The 26,708-nt window shown below is 32.4% G+C and overlaps 3 protein-coding genes across 5 annotated transcripts; 2 read left to right on the top strand and 1 right to left on the bottom strand.

The window, feature by feature from the left end:
• The first annotated feature begins 9,873 nt into the window (after nt 1–9,873).
• Nucleotides 9,874–14,674, top strand: LOC107429833 (uncharacterized). 3 transcript variants are annotated; one of them, XM_048464035.2, is made up of 9 exons: nt 9,874–10,115; nt 10,232–10,357; nt 10,639–11,822; nt 12,010–12,100; nt 12,257–12,414; nt 12,529–12,580; nt 13,162–13,241; nt 13,343–13,436; nt 13,647–14,674. In XM_048464035.2, the coding sequence occupies exons 3-9, from the start codon at nt 10,680–10,682 to the stop codon at nt 14,180–14,182; spliced, it is 2,154 nt and encodes a 717-aa protein (XP_048319992.2). In that variant the 5' UTR covers nt 9,874–10,115; nt 10,232–10,357; nt 10,639–10,679; the 3' UTR covers nt 14,183–14,674. The 3 variants fall into 3 exon arrangements, with proteins under 3 accessions (XP_048319992.2, XP_015896070.3, XP_060674295.1); XM_016040584.4 differs by having other exon boundaries at nt 10,635–11,822; XM_060818312.1 differs by having other exon boundaries at nt 9,874–10,357.
• Nucleotides 14,675–17,280: 2,606 nt separating this feature from the next.
• Nucleotides 17,281–18,972, top strand: LOC107429773 (transcription factor MYB4). Its single transcript, XM_016040524.4, has 2 exons — nt 17,281–17,943; nt 18,080–18,972. The coding sequence occupies exons 1-2, from the start codon at nt 17,811–17,813 to the stop codon at nt 18,820–18,822; spliced, it is 876 nt and encodes a 291-aa protein (XP_015896010.3). The 5' UTR covers nt 17,281–17,810; the 3' UTR covers nt 18,823–18,972.
• A 2,166-nt stretch (nt 18,973–21,138) lies between these two features.
• Nucleotides 21,139–25,663, bottom strand: LOC107429790 (uncharacterized). Its single transcript, XM_016040538.4, has 12 exons — nt 25,412–25,663; nt 25,037–25,302; nt 24,420–24,493; nt 24,228–24,322; nt 23,835–23,932; nt 23,570–23,653; nt 23,270–23,350; nt 23,063–23,146; nt 22,843–22,938; nt 22,110–22,189; nt 21,813–21,901; nt 21,139–21,634 (listed from the first exon to the last, which is right to left on the bottom strand). Exons 1-12 carry the CDS (start codon nt 25,548–25,550, stop codon nt 21,288–21,290), a joined length of 1,533 nt encoding a protein of 510 aa, XP_015896024.3. The 5' UTR covers nt 25,551–25,663; the 3' UTR covers nt 21,139–21,287.
• Nucleotides 25,664–26,708: the final 1,045 nt, after the last annotated feature.

The raw sequence follows: 26,708 nt of genomic DNA, 5'->3' as shown, positions 1-26,708 counted from the left end.
AAGATATATAGAATTTACAGTACCTTGTATACAACAAATTAACCAAAAATGCCCTATTACCAAAAAATAAAAAATAAAAACCCAAAAATGTCCAATCCCAGCCGATGATAAATTTCACAGGTTTTGCACACACTTTATTGGTTTTCTAATAAAAAATAAGAAAAATTAATTTAGTTAGAAATAACTAGTGTTGACAAGGTACACTGTCCAAAGAAATGGACTGTATACAAAAACTGCAATAGGAACATATATGCTATGTATATTCAATTGATGGGTCATATTTGATGGACCAAATGTGGGAAAATGGTGCTCAAATTCTTAGATCCGTCTATGAATTAAGTGCAATCCCATCGATCTTGGCAAGTACATACATATGAGAAAAAGCAAAAGCAAAAGAATGAATATATATATATATATATATAGTTTTATATGTATCTATGTATGTATATATATGTCCAAGTTGAAAGGTTTCAAAACCCTCCATATATATCTACATTACTTTAGACAGCCAGACTCCCAATAATTTTTCTTAAAGCAGTACAAACCCTTTTTGCATGAAGCATCTAAAAGTGAGTCAGCATTCATTCTCATGGGCATGAATATGGTAAGCCTGTTGGTAGTGCCACTTCGCACATGGTTGATTACACCACATATTGTTCTTAACTCATGCTATAGAGGCTCATTAATTAGGGCTAGCTTTACCTTTCTTTACGTATCTATAAATAATGCATGATGACAAAGTGTTCAACGAATTAATTCGAATTAAGTAGGGTGGAAGCTCATTAATCAGGATGGAGCTAAGTTCTAGAATAATCAAAACTAAAATACTAATCAAACTTTTTGTCTGAAAAGACAATAATTTATGGTTTCAAAATTTTTTTGACTACGATATAACTATGACCTAGTCACACTGAATTTTTGTCACAAATGAATTTTGATGATATGTAAAAATCTAATTTATTGTTAACGTAATTTGTTTTAGTGTTGTTTAATTTAAATAGAAAATTAACATTTAAGAAACGGGGTTTGGCTTAAAAATTTTATGGACTTTTTTAAATTGAGATCTCATAAATATTTTTTTACATGATATTATGTGGAAATTACCTCTATATATGTATATATTGAGAAGGCGACTTGACCGCACCAACAAATATGTTCTTACATCCCATTTTCAAAATCGACTTTACAAAAACCCATCTCTTTCACCACCTTAAAAGACCCTCTATCTAATTAACGTCTACTTTGAAAAAATACCAGCAAACAAAAATGTCAACCATTAGTTGCACCATCTATGGCAATATGCAGTTAACTTTGTATAATGGAAATGATGAATTTGCCATCTTGGGTAAATCATGGTTAGAAAAGTTTTCATTAGAGTTAAAACAAGCACTTAAAAACGACAACTTCTTTTTCTTTTAAATTACAAAATTAGTACAGCAACTTGTCCCTATTTCTCAAAGTGAATACTTAACTATACCATTTTAAAGACTACTCATCTTAATAGAACCCTACATCCAACCACTACAATTATAGGTATAATGATGTTCTAATAGAATAAGCAAAATTTAAAGCACATAAAATAACTTATAATCAAGGCCATGGTATGTTTATTGTCAATAGCTTATCCAAAAAAATCAAATTGTGAGAGCTAAATCTTCTGCTCCATATATATAATTTTTATTTGGAGCTTGACCTATGAAGAAAAATATACATATATATATATATATATGTATAATTATGATATGTGGATTTTGTAGCCTACTTTATGGTATATGATGTAATCATAAAATAGGCAAATTATAAACGACAACTTTTGTTTTATTTGTAAATTCCATTGGATTTTTGCAAAAAAAAAAAAAAAAAAAACAAAAAATGAAAAATTATATGTTTTTCCTTTGTTGCCCCGACCTACTATTGTACCGTATCAGGACTGTCATATATCATAACATCATAGCATAGGCTATACAGCCTACTAAATTAAAACTTTATATATAACACATTTCTTCTGGGCATTGTTCCCGTGTTTTATTATTAATGATAACTGGGCGCTAACATTCAATTTAATTTGAGCAATAATATGCCTAACAAAATAAAATTATACATAGTTAGTGCTCTATCATATTCATTTGAATTGATTCATATGTAAATAATAAATGCCTACTAATTTAAAATTTATACATGGTTTACTAAAAAAATAATTAATTACTTAAAATATTTTTATTTTTATTTTAGACAAATTAATTAATTTACAAATTATTCAAAATTTTTATATAATTCAAATCTATATTTTTATATAAATACTGATAAAAATACTCAACTATTAAAACTACCTCTTCGTCTGCTTAAAAATATTTCTTGTTAGTATAATTTTTGTTTCTTTTTAACATCATATGAAACATTGTTTACATAAATAATTTAAACAGTTTTCAAAATGGATATTCAAAAATGAAGAACAAAACAAACACTGCTTCACCTTTCACATGGAGAGCAGTTGTTTAACTTGTCACTTAAGATTCCAAAAGAGCATGTATGCATGTTTAGTTTACTGACGAACTGACACGTGCGCCAGCTCTATGCGAACGACTTCTTTGAGGACAATGAGCCAACGGTCCTGATTGGCTGAATCAAAACCTCGTAATCATGGCTTTCGATCGATTTAAAAATGGGGCCCACCTACTAATCAATCATGTAGGCCCACGTGGGTGTCTTTCTTTCTGAACAAACTGCTACAATGAGCCTCCATCATTAGCATTCCCAAATCATAATTCCCAGTCTGGCCCACCCAATGCTTCTCAATCTTCCAATTGGCGGTATCCTTTTTCAAACTTTCAACACGTGGAAAACATCTGACGGTTTGATGCTTTACGTTTTGAACACTCCTCCTTAACTACCTTAATCTCAATTTTGTCATAATTAACTTTCCACAAATGAATGGTAATTAATTCTTTGTCCTACTTTGTCAACCAATTGTCCGCGAATTTTTCTTTTAATCAAAATATTATAATATATGACCCAAAAAAATAACTATTTTTTTCCCGTAATTATATGAAGAAAATAATCTACTGAGAATAGCTATAAATGGGGTGACATTTTATTTATTAAAATGATACTATTTTAATTGACACTTATATGAGTAAAATAGATAGTGTCGGATCTAATAATATAGAACATAGATTGGTTTTTAACATATCCATTGAATTTGACTTGAAAATTATTTTCTATAATAAGGAATAGAATTTTATGGAAAATTTTTGAATCCACGTTCGATTAATTGTCAAATTCAGATAATAAAATCCATTTGGTTTTGACAAAATCTTTACATAAATTCACTTTCAGTGAGTAAAATTATTTTTCCTTTGCTACAATGCTTCAAATTTAAATTTGAATTTTTCTACTCTTATATATATAAAATAAAGTGTATATATGTATATATATATATATATATATATATATATATATAGTTTTGATTAATCTATACAAATAAATCAGGAATAAAATCGTTTTTTTAATTTAAAAATAAAATAAAAAGAAAATCGATTTTCTTTGTATTGGTTATGAAGTTGTGGAATTGTAATGTGCCACGTACAAACGGCTGTAGCTGTCGCAGTAGGCCGTAGGCTATTACCACTAACGTACCACTGAGAAGAAGTACTGTAGGAAATGGCGGCGATTTGAGGCCGTCAGATGTGGGGGGTATCTTAGATGGTTGGGACCCACATCGGAGCATACATCGCGAAATTGGGCCAATCAAACACGTCCCACGATGTTGACCCCACGGTAGGCGCGCGCACACAGACACCCAACCCCGATTGAAATCTCCGAGAAGGGGGCGGTGCTGGTGGTGCTGCGTGTGGGGCCCCGGTTATATCAAAACCACGCGCATCTTCATTTCAATTTCTTTTACTCAACCAAGTAAAGAATCCAACCACAGCCGTCTGATCGTAACTTTTTTTTTAAAAAAAAAGGAAAATTCTAAGCCAGCCCCTCATTTCCGATCCTGCGGTCTGATGATGTCACGTGATTGGGCCCCCCACCACCCCCTTTGACGTGGACCGCATGTGGTAGTGCGGAACACATCAGCGGATAAAAAATTAAAAAAAAATATATATATATATATATATAATTTTTATGGCAACTTGGAGGGAGTGACTTTCTTATACATTTCACATTCAAAATCTCCCAATTTAGTCAAACTCCATTTAAATCAAACGTGAATTCGTTGGATTGTTACAACCGTCCGATATTCTTTGACACGGCTCATCACGAACCTAGCGTGAAATATCTCCTGTGGGTCCCCACTAAATCCCAGTTGGATTGCTTTGCCTCGTTTTTTCGTCCGCTATTCCATCGGTCTTACTGTGTATGAAATTCGGTCAACACACTATAAAATTTTCAATTTTTAAATTTTTTGAAGGCATTTCTATTTTTTTTTTTCTTGACTATCCTTTTCTTTTTCACAAATAATATTCTAAAATGAAAAGGGGAAAAAAAACAAATGTCCGTTTTATAAACCTATCTGAAAATTGCATAGACATGTTTAAATATATATATATATTTATTTAAATTTGTACATAATTACTTTCATTATAATTATTTAAAAAACAATAACACTTTCACATGGAAATTTCATATAAATAAATTCTATTTAAAGGGAAAAAAAAAAAAAATAGAGCCGTGTTTGTTCAGGAGTAGTGTGGGCAGTTGGTTGATATTTAGTGAATACAAAATGAGGTATATGAGTGAATGGTTGGGTTCGTTCTTGTGCAAAACATGGCTCAACTATGGATTTGAATAATCAAATAAAACACAAAGGCACGCCAAACACCAACTAAAATGACCCCCTCCCAAACAAAGACTAGGCCAAATCTCTATTTAAATATACATTCTCTCTTTAAGTAATATTTGAATGTTCATCCACATGCTAATTATTCATGCTAACCAACATTCTATTCCTTTTTTTTTTTTTTTTTTTAAATAAAATATTAGAGACAAAGATCCATTGAGATCGAGATCAATCACTTTCTTTTTAGCAACGCATGGTTTTGGCCTCTAAATTTTTAAATTTTATACTACCTATAAAACTATTACTGCCTAAATAATATTTTGTTGCGAAATTCTTTTGTCTTTTAATTAAACATATAATTAACAATTATTTCATCGACCTGCTTTAATGAATGGGAGTGTAGTCGGGATGCATATATAGACTTCTCTCTTTCAATTTTTATTTTAAGTATTTTTTTCAATTAGTTGGATATTTACTCTTTCTCGAATTAATTTATGCACTTATCCATGCATGTACATAAAATATCAATTAATATTAGTTGTCACCATTTGTGATAAATAAATATAAAAGAAAAAAATCTTTATTTTTCAATTATAAATCCAGGCATTTTAAATGATTATAAACTTAAAAAGAAAAAACCACCAACACAATTTAATGGTTTTCAATCTGGTATTTACTTATTCTTATTTTATCTTTTTTCCACCTAATGATGCCTGGATTTTATTACTTGTACGTGAAAATATATGTTCAATACCAAACTTTTATTCGTTGAACATCCACCACAAAGCTCGTATATATTAGTCGCACGTTCATAAGTATTTACTTTTGAGGTGGGAAAAGGAAAACGCGAGAAAATCTAAAACTTGGTATATAATTATTCATATTGGATAAAACTACTGTTTGAGAATCACTTGCCAAACTCATGATTCCACTAATAACAGAACTATTTTTAAACGGCAGTAGATGATGGTTTTGCGTTTCCATTGATGCCAAACAAGTGTTTGATATATGCAATATTCCCCCAGTAAAATCAGAATAAAAATCCATAGAGCACCCATAAAAAATATAAATAAATAAAATTATTAAGACAATTTTTCAACTTTCTTGCCAAATTATATGTTATTATTTTATCAATATCACATCATTTGACACGTCGGATATCCAGATAATTATAATAATATTATTATTATTGTTGTTGTTGTCAATGTATGGAAATCAAAATTCAAATTCAGAATAATTGTTTAAAAAACCTGATTAATTAAGCACCCACTAATATTTTTTTCTTAACATGGATTAGGTGTTTATATACATGTAAATTGAAATAATTAGGATAGGATAAGAGACTTTGGTTGATTATTGAAAATTGGGAAAGAGGGGACCATGCAAGAATAGGGCCTATAACGGTGACTGTCTAACAAAATGAAGTGGCATTAGGTGATGAAGACAAGGCAACCATACAAGCGGCCATTGATATATATAGTTTTTAGAAAGAAGAAGCACAACAAATGAAGCCCACTTGGTTGGTGCCTAAAGAGGGCCTCACTAACGCACTCACTCACACTCAAAACCCTCCAAAGTTTTGACTCCCATAAGTCTCCCAAATTAGGGCACACATCCACTGCTCTTGGACCACTAGGGTTTTAATTTGTTTCTTTTTTATTTTTTATTTTCATTTTTGTAGGTAATTTAGGGTTTTTCGTCCTTTCAAAAAACAAAAAGTTAGGGGTTTTTTTGTTTTGTTTTGCTTCTTTGTTTGATAGAGCTTAGTCTGGTTGTGGAGTCTATGGCTGAGTTTTCTTGGGCCTGACCCATCATTCTAAGTTTTGCCCAATTGTCATTCTCAAACCATCAATTTGTATTTTCTGTTGTCGAAAGATCATCAAGAATAAACAAACACCTTAATATAAATAGAACATAGAAAAAGGAAGTAAAAAAAAAAAAAAATCTAATATTTTGGAATGAAACTTCTAGGTTAGAAACAAAGATTTACTAGCTCTATAATTATTTATTTTTGTTTTCAAATCACTTATTTAGAGTTAAACTGGAGCTTAATTTCTGAGCCAAGATTGGGAACTGTCTGGCAATGGTCTCTGACCCTAGATAAAGTTTTGGTTCAAAACAAGGAAAGGGCCTGCAAAAGAAGAAATAAGGTCTTTATGGGCCATGGTTAAAAACTTAGAAGTCTTGGACAGCCATTAATGTCCATGCAGGTCTCCATTATTAATAATTAATTAATTACTTAATTAGTACCAAATAAAGTTGAAGTTGATAAATTTTCAAGCTGCCAAAATCCTATACCTTGACTTCGGGACCTGATCCTAATTAGGAATTTATGATTGCTGATATTTGTTAATTATTATATGGTTGGATTTTTTAGAAAGCCAAACCATGGGTTTTTTATTACTTTTTCAAAACCTGCTTAAGACAGAGGCAACCCCCATAATTTTTGCTATCTTTCCTTGCCTTTGAAGCTGTCAACAGTATACTGCCTTTTGTACGGATAAACTCTCTCTCTCTCTCTCTCTCTCTCTCTCTCTCTCTCTCTCTCTCTCTCTCTCTATGTGTACTTGAGCTTTAATATGACCATGGTTGTCTTCAATTGTATAATAATTTTTTTTAAAAGAAATATATATTTTGGAAAAATAATTTTTTTAAGCAATCGAAATGATATATAAGTTTAACAGTATTTTCCTTTCTTTTTTTTAGTTCTTTTTTTTTTCAATTATTTTAGATTTATATGATTATTTAGAATTATAAATTTAGGGGAGGGTTCTATCATTATTTATTAAAAAAAAATTATTATTATTATTATTATTTTTTATCCAATGATCAATAATTTTTTATCTTTGGTAAAATAATTATTAAAAAAAAATCAAAATTTAAAAGTTGTAATCCATTTCATATAATACAGTTTTAAATCTCCTCCACTGTTAAAAAAAATTGTTAAATCCATTTTATCCAAAGAATGAGCCCCATAAATTTATATCACCCATTTAAATTTTATTTTTAAAGATAGATCCAATAGATTCAGTCCAATAAAATAGATACAAAAGACTCTGATAATGGTCTTTAACGTAATGCGTTCTATTCAATGACTTGGCTGAAAAGTAAACTTGGAAAATGAGTGATCAAATTGACGAGCTAATCACAATTTTAATGAGAATTTATGAGACTTTTTGAATTCCAACTGCCTCTAAAGTCCAAGTCAAAACACAAGCTTAATTAATTATGTTAATGCGCTCCTGCTGTGGAAGTTTCTCCGAAACATTAATATGACGATTAATCAAATACCTTATCATTATTCTCATCCAAATTTATCGTTTATCGTACTTTATATACTTGTTTAGTTCAACTAATATGTGTGACAAACACGGCATCATAAAAATTAGTATTACTAATTTATATCTACTGCTTAATAATTAATAATTCACATTTTGACCAATACATATAATATAATATAGAATTCCTTGATTATCCTGACAAAATATATATTTTTGTGCTTTGGGTGAAAAAACTTTTGTCTGATTAAAAATATGTTCATGTGTTTTTTGTGAATCATAATTTGTGTCATTAGAAATAGGCTTATTTTATTGAATTCCATATGGATCATGATAATAGTGTACGGTTGTAGCTCGATGATATTCTCGGTGGCAAAAGCCCATCAAAGTCGACCATGTATTAAAAAAAAAAAAAAAATGAAATGTTACAAACCCAACTGCTTGTAATTTAAAAAATATAGAAAATGAAAATAAGAAGGAAATAAAGAACACCAATAATCAACTAATGATCTAAAGTCGTAATTATAATAATTTACCGTTTATTTCAGCAAAACAACCTGGAATAAATTGGTTGTATCGTAAGGATTTTTTTTATTTTTTTGGGTGAATTAGGTTGACTACAAGCCTAAAAACTAGGTAAAATGTTAATTAAAACTAAAATCCTCAACAAACTTAATACTTACATAACACTAAACAAGTTTTGACTATTATATATATATATATATGTGCAAAGTTTTGATTAAATTCATTGTAAATAAAATCGCATAAAACTTTTATTAAAAACGTGTGACATTCTACTAACCAAATAATATAAAAATTAGAAAATAAATATTTAACAAAATTGTGTTCGTAACATTAAAGTTCCTATGAAAATAGTGCATGTGTCTTACAATTAGTTTTTGCTACAAATTACATTATTTTATTTATTGTTTGGTGAATTACAAATTATATTTATTTGATGGTTGATATATATATATATATATACAATGTGTTGGGCTGTGTGGGCCGTGTGCTTGTCATGGCTAAAATTTTTGATAAATTGAAAAATTCAAAAGAGAGAGGGAGTGGGACCCATTGGCAATTTGGGAAGAGGAAATATTCATAAATGACGACGAGAAATTCAAAGTCAAATGCACACTGTCCAAATTCCAACTCTGAATAGTCTCTTTGATGGTTGCTTCTCGACTAACTAATTTTCTTTTTCGGAATTATGATAAATACCAAAAGCCCACTTCCCAATGTCCCCAAGAAAATAATAATTATAAAAATAATAATAATAATAATAATAAAGCATGAAAACAAATAGTAAGGCCCCATTTATTCTTCTTCTTCACTTAAAATTATTAAGATACAGACAAGTGTATGGTCAAGATGATGTCATTGATTTCTCCTAATATTTCTCTCTTTTTTAAAAATATTAATAATATTTTTAAAAAAATAAAAAAAAAGTGGCCAAACGGTGTGTTAAAATGTTTTTAATTTTTTTTAGGTAAAAAAAACCCTTATAATTATATATTGCAAGAACCAATTAATTTCGTATATTAGATCCTAAAACTAATAGGTAGGCACTAAAAGTTAGTGGACAAAATGGTTTGGTAAAATGTTGAATGAAAGTAATTTACAAAAAAACAAAATTAATTTAATTTTTTTTTTTTTTTGCAACGAAATTAAAAATGAAAAAATTGGTTGGTAAACGAGGTTGGTCCAACGGAAGCATAGAAAAAAAAAAAAAAAAAAAAAGAAAGTGAAAAAGTAGGAGGTAAAACTGGAATGGGGAAGGTAGTTCAAAGAGAAGCCAAATTAGAACAACAGAGACCATTCGACATTACGAGAACACACCCCATCCGTACCAACCGATTGAATCCAGACACTGAGACGTACACAGAGAGAGAAAAAGAAAAAGAAAGAAAGAGAGAGAAAAGAGTTAGAAAGTGATAGACAAATTTTACGCTTTCATAAACACAAACACAAAAAGAGAAAAACACCACCTTCCCAGTCTGTTTTTTAACCTTCTCTTTCCTTTCCTTTCCTTTCTTCGCGCTACCAAAACGCCGGTATCGAGGCAATTTTTGTTTTGTTTCTTTTTTTATTTATTTATTTATTTATATTTTTTGATTATTAAAAAATTTTTGTTCTTTTATATTTTGGTTGTATTCTTTGCCTCCCCAAGTGGGAAACTCCTGTGGGTGTGAGAAACATAGAGAGAGAGATAGCATCGAGGTTTGCTTTGAAGGTGGAAATCCCTATGTGATTGAGTGGATTTCTGGGGTTTGACTATAATTTCAAGACGACCCAGGTTGGCCAAATTCTTCCTTTTGTTGTTTGTTCGTTAGTGTTTTTGCTTTTGCATTTCATATGGGTTTTCCTTGTGTTTCGAAATCAATTTGTTTATTTTTGGATAGGACTGAATAAATTGTTTGTTGCTAGATCTTTGATGCGTATTTCTATTTTCTCTTTTCAAGGGTGATTTTTTTTTTTTTTTTTCTGAGGCATCTTTTGAGAAATAAAATTGAAAACCTTTATCAATTAGGGGTCTTATGATTTTATTTACTTTTTTCTATTCTTTTTTCAAGTCAGGATTTCATGGGGTGAAAGCAAAATAATAAGAGATAAAAAAGATGATTAATTGCAGTGATGAACAAGAAGATCAATTTTACGATACCCGTGAGGACCTCTCTTCTGTATCAGATTGGGGTTCGGATTGTTCTGAGGACTCTAGTTTTGGTGTTTTGGGTAGACTAGGATATGAAATTTGGGCTAAGAACCTGGATGGTGTTCAGGAGCGCCGTCACAAGTTCCTCAAATGGATGGGTATAGATTTGGATCGAGATTTCAATATGAGGGAGGAAATGGAAGATGAATGTTATGATAAAACTGACTTGGGTATTGATAGAATTGCAGAAAATGGTGGGGCGGTTCTGAGAAATTCAGGTTTGGAGGAGGATGTTTCCTCAAGTCGGTCTATCATGTCTTCCCTGTCAAATGAAGCTCCAGAGTCATCAGGAAATGTTGCTTTGGAGGAGAATTTGTTTGATGGTGGAAGACGGTTTTCTACGTACGAACGGAGTCTGGATGGACTGTTTGAGCCACAGAAAGTTCGTTCCAATCAATCAGTTAGCACTGAGAATTCTAAGAGAAACTGTGTTGGATCTCCTTCTGTTCAGAGAGTGTTGCAGAGAGAAGTTCATGACGCCAGATATAAGGTTGAGTTAAAAAAGAAAGTGAAAAGGGGCTGGCTAAGGAAATTAGGTATTGGAATGTGTGTTGTTGATGCAAATGGGAATGCTGTTTCAGACCCTGGTGATCCTGAATCAACCTTGGGAATGGGAATGCAAAGAGTTCGGAGTCATCCTTGTAAAAAGCGAACAAAGGAACTCTCTTCCCTTTATGCGGGACAAGAGTTTCAAGCACATGACGGCTCAATTTTGACTATGAAGTTCAGTCTTGATGGACAGTACTTAGCAAGTGCTGGGGAAGATGGCATTGTGCGTGTCTGGAAAGTTAACGAAGCTGAGAGATTGGACAAATTTGACACTACGAATGATCCTTCATGTGTGTATTTTACAATGGATCACCTCTCCAGGCTAGAGTTGCTGGATGTGGAAAAAGAGAAACATGGTAATACGAAGAGAATGAAAAGATCATCGGATTCAACTTGTGTTGTTTTTCCTCCAACAACGTTCCATATATTGGAGAAGCCTCTACATGAGTTCCGGGGACACAGGGGTGAAGTCTTGGATCTATCATGGTCGAACAAAGGGGTCAGTACCGTTAAAATTGATACTATTTTTTGAGGCTATGCTATGTTGTCATTTAGTAAAGAGCTTAAACTTTGTGGAAGTGAAGAATTTGATTTCTTGTCTTTGTCACTATCATACCTATTCATATTGGTTTCCTGAACTTCGTGAAGCTAATGAATTTTTCTATCTTCTCTTTTATGGCCTGCAGTTTTTGCTCTCATCATCTGTTGATAAGACAGTTCGCCTCTGGCAAGTTGGATACGACAGATGCTTAAGGGTTTTCTCTCATAACAACTATGGTGAGATTTTTTATTTCCATGTGAGCGTCATTCTTTTGTCCTTTTATTTCTTTATTTATTTTTGTTATTATTATTTTTTTCAAGTTGTTTGGCACTGATTTCCCATCCTTTCTGCTATATTTGTTTCCAATTGATTTGCTGTTATGATTGGTGCAGTTACTTGTGTTGATTTCAATCCTCTGGATGATAATTATTTCATCAGTGGTTCAATTGATGGGAAGGTTCGCATCTGGGAAGTTATTCGCTGTAAAGTCGTTGACTATATTGATATTCGAGAGATAGTCACTGCCGTGTCTTATCATCCTGATGGACAGGTTTAGATTTTATTTATTTATTTATTTTTTCTTCTCTTGCTTGGTTACTGTAATGTAAGTTTAGTTTCAGTGGATTTTTTTTTTTTCATCTGACTTATTTACTTGATCCTTCAGGGAGGAATTGTAGGCTCCATGACTGGCAACTGTCGTTTTTACAATATTTTAGGTATTTTATATACATTGGACCAAAGCTGAAGTTTTCTTACTACCATGCGACTTCATTAGAGCTGCATTTGCTAATAATCAATAGAAGATTTGGATCTCTATGCCAAACTTGTAAAATTATTATACGAAATTATTTATCTTTTTAGTCTATCAGGGGCTTGTTTTTTTCATCTTGTAGTAGCTGATATATTAGGAAAGAAATTTAGGATGGTAGATAATTTGAATCTGTTTCTTAGTTTTAGTTTAACTAATAATTTGAATCTGTTTCTTAGTTTTAGTATGACTGACAGTGAAAATTATATTATTTTTAGTTTCTCACAGCATTGTTATAGTAGATTGCTGTCATTGATTAATGACAAGATTCCACCATGAGCTATAAATTAAAATATGCTTTTGGTGATTGGATTTCTATTTATAGTCCTCTTTTACCTTTTGCTTATTCATCTCCTAACATGATTTAATGAAAATCTATCAGACACATATATCATATGATATGATTTGATGAAATGATGATTGAAAAGTTTATAACCAATTGACATTTTCGTTGCCTCTGGCTTATGTTCATGTTTATGATGTTTCCAGATAATCATCTGCAACTGGATGCTCAAATTTGCTTACAGGGAAAAAAGAAGTCGCCAGGCAAGAGGATAACTGGCTTTCAGGTAGTTCAGTTGTATCCACTTGTTTACTTTACAGTCTATTTTTGCCTTCTCTACTTTTTCCTTCTATTTACAGTGAATGCTAATTTTAAGAGCTTTTTCAGTTCTCTCCAAGTGACCCAAGCAAAGTCATGGTCAGTTCTGCTGATTCGATCATCCGTATAATTTGTGGGGTGGATGTCATCTGCAAATTTAAGGGTATGTGCCAACTATTACTTGTTCCACTTGCACTGATAAGTGTTGAATTCATTCTTTGGTAGCTGGGTAAATTATATCTTACTTGTGTGGATAGCATTCTGAGAACTTTTTAGAATGTTAAAAGATTATAGTTGATGGAGGATATTCTACTTTAGAATCTATATCTACATTGATTCTAGAGTAAAAACACCTTTTCTTTTCCATGATTAGGTCTTCGAAATGCAGCAAGCCAGATGTCTGCGTCTTTCACCTCTGATGGGAAACATGTTATCTCCGCGAGTGAGGATTCAAATGTATACGTCTGGAACTACTCTGGTCAAGACAAGGCATCTCCTCGGACAAAGAAAATATGGTCTTGTGAGAGCTTTCCATCCCACAATGCATCAATTGCAGTACCTTGGTGTGGTTTGAAAATCGTGCCAGATACCATTCAATCCCCTACGCTTATTAGCCCCAGGCAGGGAAGTAGATTTGACAATGCTTCACCCGATTGTTTCTCTCTAAGCCGGGGGTTTTTGTTAGACTCCTTGTCAAGGGGAGCTGCAACTTGGCCAGAAGAAAAACTCTTCAACTCGAGTCCAAAAGCCCTTTCACCGACAATGTGCAAGTCTGAGTATAGGCTTCTGAAGAATGCTTACCAGAGTATGTCTGGTTCACCTCACATGTGGGGTCTTGCTATTGTAACTGCCGGCTGGGATGGACGGATTAGGACATACCAAAACTTTGGATTGCCAGTTCGTGATTGAAATCTTTAGGTTCAGCAAAATTCTGAGGACCTGCAGGATCAACAAAACACATGGCTGGGGAGAGCAGCTATCTTAGGACCTAATTATGCTCTTGCCCATATGCAGTATATATGGTAGTTTGTGATAAAAGTGGTTCATTTTGTGCGTACCCTTGGAGTTGGAAGTGTATCATAGTCAAGTCAGGCCATGCCAGGGAGCCAACCGGAGTCAAGAGTCACCGAGTCGCTGGGCATTGCTTTTTGTTCTGTTTTTTCCCCCAATATACAGGTAAAGATTATATGATTCTTTGATTTGTCAAAAGTCTACCTAAAATTAGATAAAGAAATTCTATCACCTCAAGCTCCCTTCAATCTGTAACTTTAGCATACAAGTTTTGTGTATAATATAGGTGGTGTCTGTGGGGACTTTTCCCTCAGTCTTATATCTAGTATCTAGAAAATATACGTTTTTGCTACCGAAAATTTTTCATTTATGAAAGTAAATTTTTTGGTCGGTTGGGGGAGCTACCTCTCAGCAAATGCATTATGATAATATGTTACTTTTTGCTGTCTCTGATTATGGCAGCACTGATATAACATAGCACCTGCAACAACTCTCGATTACAATTGAGGGGCCCAAAAATGTTTATCATATAAAATAAAATAATTTTCTTATAGAAATATAAGATCTTGTAACTTTTTCTAGAATTCTACAAGACTACAACCCACAAAGAAAATTTTGATTAGGCCATCTTAGTGCAAAAATGGGGTCTGTTATCCCTTATATCTCTATGGTTTAAAATCACCAATTTTTTAATTTAATTTTATTATTATTATTTTTAGTATTATTATTTTTAAAATTTCTAATAAATAAAGAGTGCATCTTTTTGCACGGTAACAATTTCTGGTTACACAAGGTTTGTTTTCTTCCCCAAAATACACAATAGCAAACTTCAAACAATGCCAAGGATTTCCCTTGGTTCGCTTCTTCATCTGTATCTTCCCCTTATCATCTTTATCTTCGTTTTCTTTGTTGAGCAGAATGTTTAATGCTGATTTTGTAGCAGTCGCTAATGGTGCCTGGTTAGATGAATTAAAAATGGCGCCAGAAAATGTAAAAAAAAAGAAAGTAAAAGGACATTTTAATAATTTTACAAAAATGGGATGTGTGGATAGCAATTTAGCTCATTGAAAAAGCACCAGTCAAAATTTTTGGTGACTTATTCATTATTGGAGCCTTTGCCTTTTTTTTTTTTTTTGAGTGGGAAAAAAAAAAAAAAGCACCACTCATGAATAAGTTACAAAATTATGAAATTTGTGTGTATCAGTATTATGAAAAGGAATAAATTTTGTCATTCGTGAAAAGTCAAAACTCAAAATTATGAGATGGTAGGAGTAGGATCCTAAATTATTCCAGCAAGTTATGTCTGTTAAGGCACAGGATGGTAAAAAATGACCAACTGAATAATTAACTTTGATGCCTAGATCTGTTGGATGTGTATTGCTACCATCCTCTAAGTTATATATGCTGGTAAACCAAGGGTTAATGCTTATCAAATTCACAAGGTCACAAAAAACTTGGTAACTTAAGTGAATAAAAAATATAGAACAGGGTTGTTGGAATACTTTATTTTGTGGGGTTTTTATAATGTGGCAAATAATATTGGTGATCCTTTATTAAATATTTTAAAAACTAAAAAATTAGTTGGAGAAGTGAGAGTTCTTAATACTAATCACATAACTTTTCCAACATAATCTGAAAAATAGTTGTAGAATATCAAATTTGTACTTGGTACATATGGATTTAATAGAACATTATTCATGTTGACATTTTCTTCTAGTGATGGGACACAATAAATAAATCTGAGACCAACAATTTTTAGTCAACAGAAATGTTGGGATTTGTGATGATGAATTTGCCATGAAAATCAAGAAATCTTTTTTAGGAAGTTGAAAAGGATTAATGTGCCAGATAAGGAAGCATGCAAAATAGAAAAATAAATTTATTCATTTCATTAAAATCAAGTGTTTGGATTCTGAATCAAAAAGTACCAACAGTGGATAGAGTAGGAAAGGGGCATTAGGAGCATCATCTATAGAAGACTTTTTAAAATAAAAAAAAATTTTTTTTATATAAAAATTATTTTTTAAGATAATTAGTAAAATTTAAAATGCTCCTTAATAAAAATTTTTATTTATGTTTTTTATTTATTTTTTTTAATAAATATTTATTGTTTTACTTGTAGTTCTATTTTATCTTTATATATAAATTATCTACATCTTAAATATTATAATAGTCACATAAAAATATGTATTACATTCAATTAAATTTATATAATATTGAAATAAAGAGTGGTTATGCCTCTTTATATTTGAAGAGTCAAACCAATTCTTTATATCAAAAAGTCAAAATAAAAAATCAATTGGAACTCTTTTTTAAATATTGTCTCTTTAAAATAAATTTTAAAGAATATGATACATTTAAAAAGTCCATTAAAAATGTTTTAAAAGAAGTGTAGCTGTCATTTTATTTGCCAACCTACTTAAAAGTTGCAAATTATTATTATTATTATTTTTTGAAATAAAAGTTGCAAATTAGATATAAGTAATTCTGTTAAAAGCATCATTTTGATTTGGTGAGAAAGATATCTCTTTGGTAGTTAGGTGGATATACAATGAAAGCTATTAAAATTACTTGCGCATACTGAAAAATCTTTTGGCTTTTTGGCATTCATTGCTGGGACCTTACAGAACTATTTTCACACCAGAATTTACTTGCTTATTTGCTTATAAGGGTTTTTTTAGTACTTAAATTTTGAATATGACTTTGAATATCCTTAAACCCTAGTGATTTTTTGTTTTTTTTTTTTTGGTGGGGTTATTTTTTTAACTTTCATTTCTTTGGTGGGGCTAGCCCTACAACGTGCTTGATTAACATATATATATATATATATATACACTTTCTCTTTTTTTTAATAAGATTCATATATGTACTAGTAATCCATCACTTGGACTTATTTTATTCTCTTTCAATTTGTTTGTTTTTGGCTTGTAAAAATTTAGGCACAAATTTTTTTTCCTGTACATTTAAATTTAGAGGCTGAACATTATGGCCACCCAATTTGAGAGTGCAATGAGAAATACAAATAATATAATATATAATGAGTAGACCCCAAGTAGAGATTTTATGGAATCACGAAGATTGGTAGTGGCATGACCAAGGTGCTTCAAAAGAAGGGCAGTTGACAAGGAAGAAAGGTTGTTGAACTTTTTGCTTCCTAATACCTTGTCTTGCCAAAATATTTTATGCAGATTCCTTTATAAAGGGGTTAAAAAATGTTATAAAGCTCATTCACGCTTGTCATCATGAATAATTAATTTCTCTATGCATTAATTTTGCAAACCCCACTGTTTGTTTTAACATGTAACTAACAAAATATTTTTGCGCAAGTTGATTTTATTTATTTATTTAATATTTTCCCTCATAATATAAAAAATGTCTTAGAAGAAAGACATGTTGTGGTAGGCTTTCTAGCCTCATGTGCTCTCTTTAAGCTTGAGCATCAATTTCTGTTTTTCTTGTCCGTTTTTCAAGCTCATCTTCTAATAAAGGGCCAAAAAAAAAAAAAAAAAAAAGAGAGAGAGGGAAAATGGGTAGAGCTCCATGTTGTTCAAAGGTTGGTTTGCAAAGAGGACCATGGACCCCCAGAGAAGACACATTGCTGATGAAGTACATTCAAGAACATGGGGAAGGCCGTTGGAGATCTTTGCCTAAGAAAGCTGGTAAACAATACTTTCTCTATATATTAAATATATATTGTAGTACTTTACTAGTTACATGTAATCCATGTAAAAATTATTATATGTGTTTATTTTTGAATGTAAATTTGAATTGACTTTTGGTTTTTGTGAGTGAAAGGGCTACTAAGATGTGGGAAGAGTTGCAGGCTTAGATGGATGAACTATCTCAGACCAGATATCAAGAGAGGAAACATCTCTGCTGATGAAGATGACCTCATTGTCCGACTTCATTCCCTCCTCGGAAACCGTTGGTCCCTCATTGCCGGAAGACTTCCCGGTCGAACTGATAACGAGATCAAGAACTACTGGAATTCTCATCTCAGCAAAAGACTCAAAAACAACAAGGAACAAACTAGCAAAAACCCTACTACTACTCATAAAGGAGCACCAAAATGTGAACAGAAGAAGAAGAGCAATAAGAATGATGGTAGTATTGCTCATTGTGAAGAAGAAGAAGAAGAAGAAGAAGAAATAATTACAAAGACCAAGGTTCATCTCCCAAAACCCGTTAAAGTTTCTTCATTTCCCAATTTAACATGGAGCAACGACAGCTTTGATTATGGTATGGTAATTAGTAGTGGTACTTCATCATCAAGTCAAGGAGAGGGAGTTTCTGATGCAGAGGTTTTGAATGTTCATCCATTTTGGCCTGAGCTTGTTAACGATGCTATTATTCATTTTGATTATGAAGGAAATAGTACTACTGACCCTTCAAGCCAAAACAATGTTGCTGCTGAAAATCAAGCTCAAGCTCAAGATCATAATATGCTTGATAAGATCTATGAAGAATATCAACAACTTCTCAAAGCAGAGGATCATCATGACCAATTGGATTCTTTTGTCCAATCCTTACTAGTTTGAATTGGTGCCAATAAAAACTATCACAATCAGTGTCTTTTGAAACTGTAGAGTTTTTAGTGATGAACCTCTTCCTTATTGCCAACCTTTTGTCATTTTCTTCTCTGTTTTCTTGTATTTTGCAGGAAATAATAGTATATATATAAATATTTATATTATCATGAAAACAAAGTGCACGTGTATATATGTTGAATATATAATGCATTTCTTCTATATACTGAATTAATAGCAGGTAATAATGACTCATAGAAACAAAGATTAAGGTCTCCGCCAAAAAAGAGAAACAAAATGATTGAGACAAATTAATTAATAATGAAAATTCCTTTTTTTTTTTTTTTTTCAAAAACTCATTTAAAATTTTTTTATTTATTTTCGGTTGTCTTTTCGAGTGTCACTCTTTATATTCTGCTTTGGGAGTGTATTTCTTTCTTATTCACCAACCAAAAAAAAAAAAAAAAAAAAATCTTGAAATATGCAAAATTCCATTATTTTTTTTCTTTTTTTGCTTTCTTTCGTCACATTAGTTGGAAAAAGAAAAAAGTCAAAGCCGCAGACCAGTAGTCCCATTATCCACCTTTAGAGATATTTTTTAAGAAGGTTCCGTTTAACACATCTTGGCCAAGCAGGAAGAGCAGGAAATAAGTGGTTTGTCGGTTGAAGGTTGCAATGTATATTTCCATATAATAAGGTTAAAAATGAAATTCTATGTCTAAGGGAAAGAGAAGGATATGGATGGTTAATAATGCTAGTAAATGTTGAAGCTTTATGGTAACAAAGCCTGTTATCTACACTTTAAGATTATGTTTTAGCTACCGTACACTTTGTCCATACGCTCTAACAATCCCCTGTAACCAAACACCAAAGCCAATAACCTCCATAATTTTTTTTCTCATTGTTATCAATTTCTTTTATTGCAATCAATAATGAATTTCATAGCCTCACAGAAAGCTACCACCTTCCAGAAGTATATAAATCAAGCAGGACAAAAAACCAAATTAATTTTTATCCTCGATTATTGTGAAAGTTTATATATTATCTTTAAACATATAAATTGAACAAAGATGATCCTTTTTGGAGTTTGAGATTGAAATGAGAAACAATTTAGAAAGAGACAGTTCTTGCTGTACTGAAATGAGAGAGAGAGAGACTTTTGTTGGATGTGATATCAGGCTACTTGCTTTCTTACATTATATTAATCATATCTCACATCCAAGCGATTTATGGTAAGCTATTGTCTAAGATGGTTTTGGCCTATGAGCTTGTTACTTTCTTGACACTTAATTCGTTTCTTTCTTATTCTTAGTCTCTTTGCATCTCTACTCAGTTTTCAATATACATTTTTTGGGGGGGTGATATCTTAATGAATCACGGAGAAAAATTAGTTTATATGGATCTAAAAGCCACTAGCTAGGTTTTGTAGATTAATCAAGCTTATTAGTCTAGTAAACCACCCCATATGAACTTTAACATTTACATCCACTTAAAGCTCTGGATTGACTTTTGTTTCCTTGCCAAAAAAATGGATCAAGTTGTGGTCCTCAAGGACAGCTAACTTGTTTAAATCCAACTCATTCCCAATAATGCCCAGATTGATTTGGGAAATCGACAATCACTTAAGAAGTGCATTGCAGCAAAATTACCCATCCAAGATAATCTGGCACCATTAATCAGCCAATTTCTGGGATTTTGACATCATAATAGTTGGGAGCTTGGGGCTACCAACTCTATGGTAAGTATTTATTAGTATTTATCCAAAAAAGAACTATTTATTAGCACAGAAGAGCAATCAATGAGTTGACCTTGTAACAGTAAGTAGAGGAGCAATACATTTTTATTCATTTGTAGAGGAGGCAAAACCCAAAAACATCACTTGTAATCTTATATTAGCTTTTGAAAGAACGGAAAAGAACCAATCATGTTTTCAATACTCTTGGCTTCACCGGCCTGAAGGAGGAGAAAAAAGGTATCTGTCGGCTTTGTTGGTCAGTTTGCAGAGTGAAATGCAGGAAAGGTGAAAAATAAAAAACGAGAGACATGCCTTGGAAAAAGAAAACTCAAAAATATATTAAATGTTGGTCCATATATACACCAATCTGTCAACATTACACATGTACAGTAGCCCCAGCTAGGCTTATGCGACCGTTGTATACAAGTTTTTCTCCACAATGTGTGGGACTGAGGCAGGGGCTCTGATCTTTTCAAAATGTAATATCCAAGTTCAGAAAGAAATGGCCTCCACTTGAAAATTACTAGAGGCAAGAATATGTTGCATTTCCTTGGCAGTTCATAAAACTCAAATTGGTTAAATGACTCAGTAGATATCAGTAAGCTTATGACTCTTGTTAGATCACATTCTATCCCTCGGAAAACAATGATGAAGGTGAAACATACATTTAGATTTAATAATGAATCAGCATTAAATATAATACACGTTTTCTATACGGTTACAGGAAAAATACAACTCAACTTCAAAATGGCCACAGGTCACCCCAGAAGGATTTTCGAGCCTGATGATGTAATGTAGGGTTTTTAGTCTTTGTGACAACAATTCGCTGAAATGCACCCTCTGAGGCATCATGATTGGTTGATCGGCAAACATCCATTGTAACATGTCTCCCTCTCCGAACAGGCGCAAAGATAATTCTACCCCAACCACCTCCTAGATCAGCACGAGTCGCTCCTTCATCCTCCTCTTCTTCCTCTATTTCGTCATTATCGTCAACATTATCAGCTTCCATAACATCAGAATCATAAGTAACAGGATCTGGTTCCTCATATGGAATAATATCTACTTCTTGCGACTTAATCTGGTCCTCTGTCAAGGCCAAACACATTTGAAAGGAAAATATCATTGTTTTCATTTAGATTTGTTTGAAATGCAGACTGACTATGCAAGCATGTTAATTTGTTTCTGCTAGTAACAAAATCATAAATTTAGAAATGAGATTTTGTTGATGTTACTAATGAAACACGGTGCTGAGATGCATATATACCATCGTTTATTTCAAGATCTTCTATTTCTCTTTCAGCATGTTGTTCTTTTAATTTCTCAAATTCCACACCATCGAGAGGCCATGGTTCCCTTATCATAATTAAACATCATGAATCAGTAAAAGAATATTTACAAATAATTACCAGGACATTGCTGAAGGAGAACTGCCCCTGTAGTGGTAGGGGAAATATTTATAAATTATGTTGAATCGTTCATCATTTTTTGTCTGAAAAATGTCTTCTGCAGAAGACAATACAAATATGAAAAGGGTGGGGGGAAAGGAAAGAAAAAAGCTCACCTTGGTCGGTTCCCTCTCCTGAAAGCAACAAAACAAAATTTCTCATCTTCAAAACCACGTAAAGGCTCACCCTTGGAACGCTGTAAAAGGCCACAGGTGATAGATGAAATCATTAATGACATTACTTGCTGAATCTTTGATAAAATGAAGGAAAAACATCTTGCTTCCCTATACTACAGGATCGGAATGTTCTATTCATGATTAACAAGATTTAGAAGTAAAACTAAACCAAAAATTGTTGGTAAAACTAAAAATAACGGAATAACCTACAGGTAAATTATAAAAGATTGTGATGGCAAATGCTGTTATCAACATAAACACCTAATTGACTTGTAACTTATGAGTCTAAGTAGTAGAAGATGGCATGGGGTAAAAACACATCCTATGGGGCAGAAGGGCCCATTAATGAATATACATATATATATATATATATTATTAACAAAAAAGTGGCATATAGAATAAAAGAAGAAATTTCTAGTCAAACTTCTTCCTTTCATATGACATATGTTTTAAATGGGTACAGATATAAAAATTGCCACAATAAATATTCACCAAAGTCTAGTTAAGGATGAAAGTGTACATTAGGACAAGCTAGGTATTATCTCAGTCCAGAAAATTTGAGAGAATAAAATCAACAATGCACACCTGCAGTTAATCTGGCTAAAAATCCACATACACAAAGTAGCTAAATGAATCTTTTAATGACAAATAGTAAGGATACAATTTACGGAACCTTGTATACACGCTGTGTAGATGTCCTCTCCAAGCGTTGAACAAAATGACAGAATTTTCCAGTTTTCTCCAGAGGACATGCCCCATCATGAGGACACTGCATCATGAGAACTAATGAATAAAATGAGAGAATTAAAAATTAATATAAGGTGGAAAAATTTTGGCAAGAGCTTAAATTCCGAAAAAGTAGAAAAAAGGAGGTGAAAAATTTATATACTCACAGGAGCAACTATAAATGCACCACTTCTTTGCACTGTCAAGTCCTTAGAATCTTCATCTTTTCCAGCTTTTAATTTCCGGGATTTCTAAGTCATGAGCAAGTCATTGCATGAAGGATAAAAAAGATGACTATATCCACAATAGCAATTGAATAGGCGTCAACACAAATTTTATCCCTAAAAACAAAATAACCAGAAGATATCACTTACCCTTTTTTCCATCCAGAGTATATGTGATCGCATCTGAGATATGATATTAGAACCTTCTGGTGTTCCAGGTTCCACCAAAACCTGCCCAACATTTGGGTGTTAAAAGAATAGAAATACCACCAAATATTGCTTATGATATTATTTACAAGTACCATATCAAGTATTTCTTCTTTCTTCTTTACTCTAGTTCCAAAATCTTCAGAAATAAAAAGGAAATGTTTCTCTTTAAACTAAACAAACCTTCAAATACTACCATGAATGCTCATGGAAGACATACTTTATAATAGGTTGAAAACTTACCAGAACATCCTGTGTAAGATCCCAAAGCTGGCGTACTATAGTAACCCGGTCCTTCAGTGATGGGATCTCTCCAAGCACATATGACTTTACCCAAGGAAAGACAGTAAATATTAATTATTTCCAGCCAAGAGGTTGGATAAAATGAATACTCCCAAGGTCCAGAAGATATTAAATAAACAACTATAGGAATTAGAACTACACCTTTCATTCCATGCCGTGAAAAACATGTTTCAAATAACTACTAGATTCTAAAAATATGACTTACAGCAATTACGAGGTCGTGTTGTCTCTCTGACTTATTTATATCTTTAGTTAGGGCTTGGATGCTATCATAACTGTGAATAAGTGGCAAGTTCTTCTGACCTAAAAAAGAGTATAACACATAAATGTAAGAAGTTTGCTTAACTCAGAGATGCTTTACTAAATGAAATTAGGATTGCTTGAGAGTAGCCATAGCACATGTTGTTAAGAGTCATAAGGAATAATTCGAAAGAGATGCCTAGGGCCAAAATTTTGAAAAATTGAAAGAATAACAAAGTACATTATGCTTAGACATTCAAACAGAAGGATCTATTGCAAAACCAACGAGAAATGGCAACTTAACAAATTATATCATTTTACCATCAATTAACTAGTTGGAAAAATAAAACATTAGAACCTTGTATAAGGCTTTGGCCTGCACGCTGCATTGATTGGGAAGGCTCAACTATATTAACTTTTTGCAAAGAATTTGGCCAAACTTCACGTAATGCCCTACAAAGTTACATTCATGTAATTGGAAATTTCACAACTATATAATAATGTTTAGCAAATATGCTAAGCACTAAGATATATAAAATGAATATTTTACCAGAAGGCTGAGCCAGTACCGGCACCGAAATCCAATACTCTTGATGGCGAGAAACCAGGCAGCCTTCTACGAACCTGAAAAATGTCAAGTATATAAATTTGGGTAAAACTTGTATTTTAAAATATAAAAAGTGATAACTTTCCATTGGCTCTCTAACATCTAGAACTACTGCTTCAAGAATTTAGACCAGAGGAAACTAGAATTTTACTCAACTTATCCTAGTACATTTACAAGACAAATTTGAGCCAGCTTCTGATTTTGAGTTCAGAAAAATCAAAACTTTTATTTTCCTGAATTTTTTCAGCTACCAAAGAAACTGAGGATTCATTTCCCAAAATTTAAAACTAGCATTAATGAACAAAAGAAAGAAAAAAGGTGACTTTTTTAATGGCTCTCTAACATTTACAACTACAGTTTCAGGAATTTAGATCGGAGGAAACTAGAACTTCTACCCAATTTATCCTAATACATACACAACACATATTTCAGCCACCTTTCCATTTTAAAAAACTTCTTTGTTCCCACAATTTTTCAGCTACCAACCAAAACTGAAGATTCACACCCAAAATTCAAAACTTACTAAGAAAATCATAATTACAAATTTCATTCATTTCTACCTCACTGAGAACTCTGTAACAGGCAGAGTACACGGCGGGCATTCGGGAAGCCACATAAGCAATGGTTTCTTCGTCCCTATACTTAAGGCCAATGTCGCCATAAGAGCTCTTGATCTTCCACCGCTTTGATTGCTCCACGGACTTCAATGGGTCTTCAACGAGCTCCTTCGAAGTCGAAGCAATTAGCTGCAAGTTCACATCTTTGATTTGATTCAAGGATTGTGATAATCTCAGCACCTTCCTCTTTAGGTGAGGCTCTTCTTGCTCTGCAATTCCAGAAACCCACACAACCCACAAATTCAAACACACAATGCTTTTAGATGTATACATATAGATACACAATCGGATTTAGTGAGAGATAGAGAGAGTTTATACCTCGGAGATACTTCTTAATGGCACGGCGTAGACGAACAGGGACGACGAGACAACGCGAGGACTGTTTGGCGGCAGAGCGAAGCGTTTCGGGGTTGAAGATCTTTTGTGCAGTTTCATTGATTATGGCGGTGGTCGCCATTTTCGGAGTGAGAGAGGAGCTTCTTGGAGCTCTAGTATTACTATGACTCTATGGGAGTTGGTTTACTCTGTTTTCTTCTCGGGAGGGTTTTTGGGATTTTGAGCCTTTTAGGGTTTTAGGCTTTATTTGGGCCTACCTTGGAATGTCACTTGTTGGACCTGACTCATAGAGCAGGGTTTAAACATAGATATATGCATGTGAATAGACCAAAACAGACAAACCTACTGTATACACACACAAACAGTGAAATTGCCAGGTAATAATATATGTAGCTCGCTGGAATTGAAATTTACATGCCTGGAAATAATAATTACATTTACATATACAGCGGTTCTATTGTCAGCGAATTCTGTCCGGGTCAAATTTTTGTCGAGAAAATCATCCATTACATATAATGCCTTTTGCTATCTTATTATATATAATTGAATGAATTCTTAGATAAAAGCTTGTATAGGATTTACGGCTAAGAGAAAAATTATATGTATAAGATAATATAAATAGAAAGCAAAGTCCAAGAACAGATTTTTCTTGGAAAAATTCCATTGGTGTCTGCTATGAGAAATCTGTTTTTACATTCTTCTGTCTTTAGTAGTTTAATAACCATTGTGGTTATTCTGCATGAGAGCTACAATGAGAAAGGTATAATCCCATTCCTTGCAGTACTTTTCAGCCCACAATTCATCACGATGCATGACGAGGATTTCAAATCCTTCGGCATTTGGAGAAGAAATTTCATCCTTGGATAAATTAAAACTCCAGATTCAATCGAACACAACAGAAATATGTGTTTCTCATATCTATATATATATATATATATATACTTATTTGCATGGCCGTGGAATTGGTATAGGCATATAGGACTTTTCATGTTAGACAAAGCATAAACCTCATTTTTTTTTTATTTTTTATTTTGGTAAGAAGCATAAACCTCGTTTATTAGCACATAATTCAAACATGGATGAGACGTTACCAATAAAAAGAATATAAATCAAAATCAGAAAATGCATTATATATATATATTTCTCAACCGACTGGTCTCTGTCCATTAATTATATCTATATTGACCATCTTTGGAACTTTGCATATAAATGGGGATGTGATCCACCGGCAAAATCTAGCAACATATTTTCAATAGAAAAAAAAAAAAGAAAAAAAAAA

Source organism: Ziziphus jujuba, chromosome 6 (genome assembly GCF_031755915.1).
Source record: "Ziziphus jujuba cultivar Dongzao chromosome 6, ASM3175591v1".
NCBI lineage: Eukaryota > Viridiplantae > Streptophyta > Magnoliopsida > Rosales > Rhamnaceae > Ziziphus > Ziziphus jujuba.
This window is presented reverse-complemented; position numbering and strand designations above follow the sequence as displayed.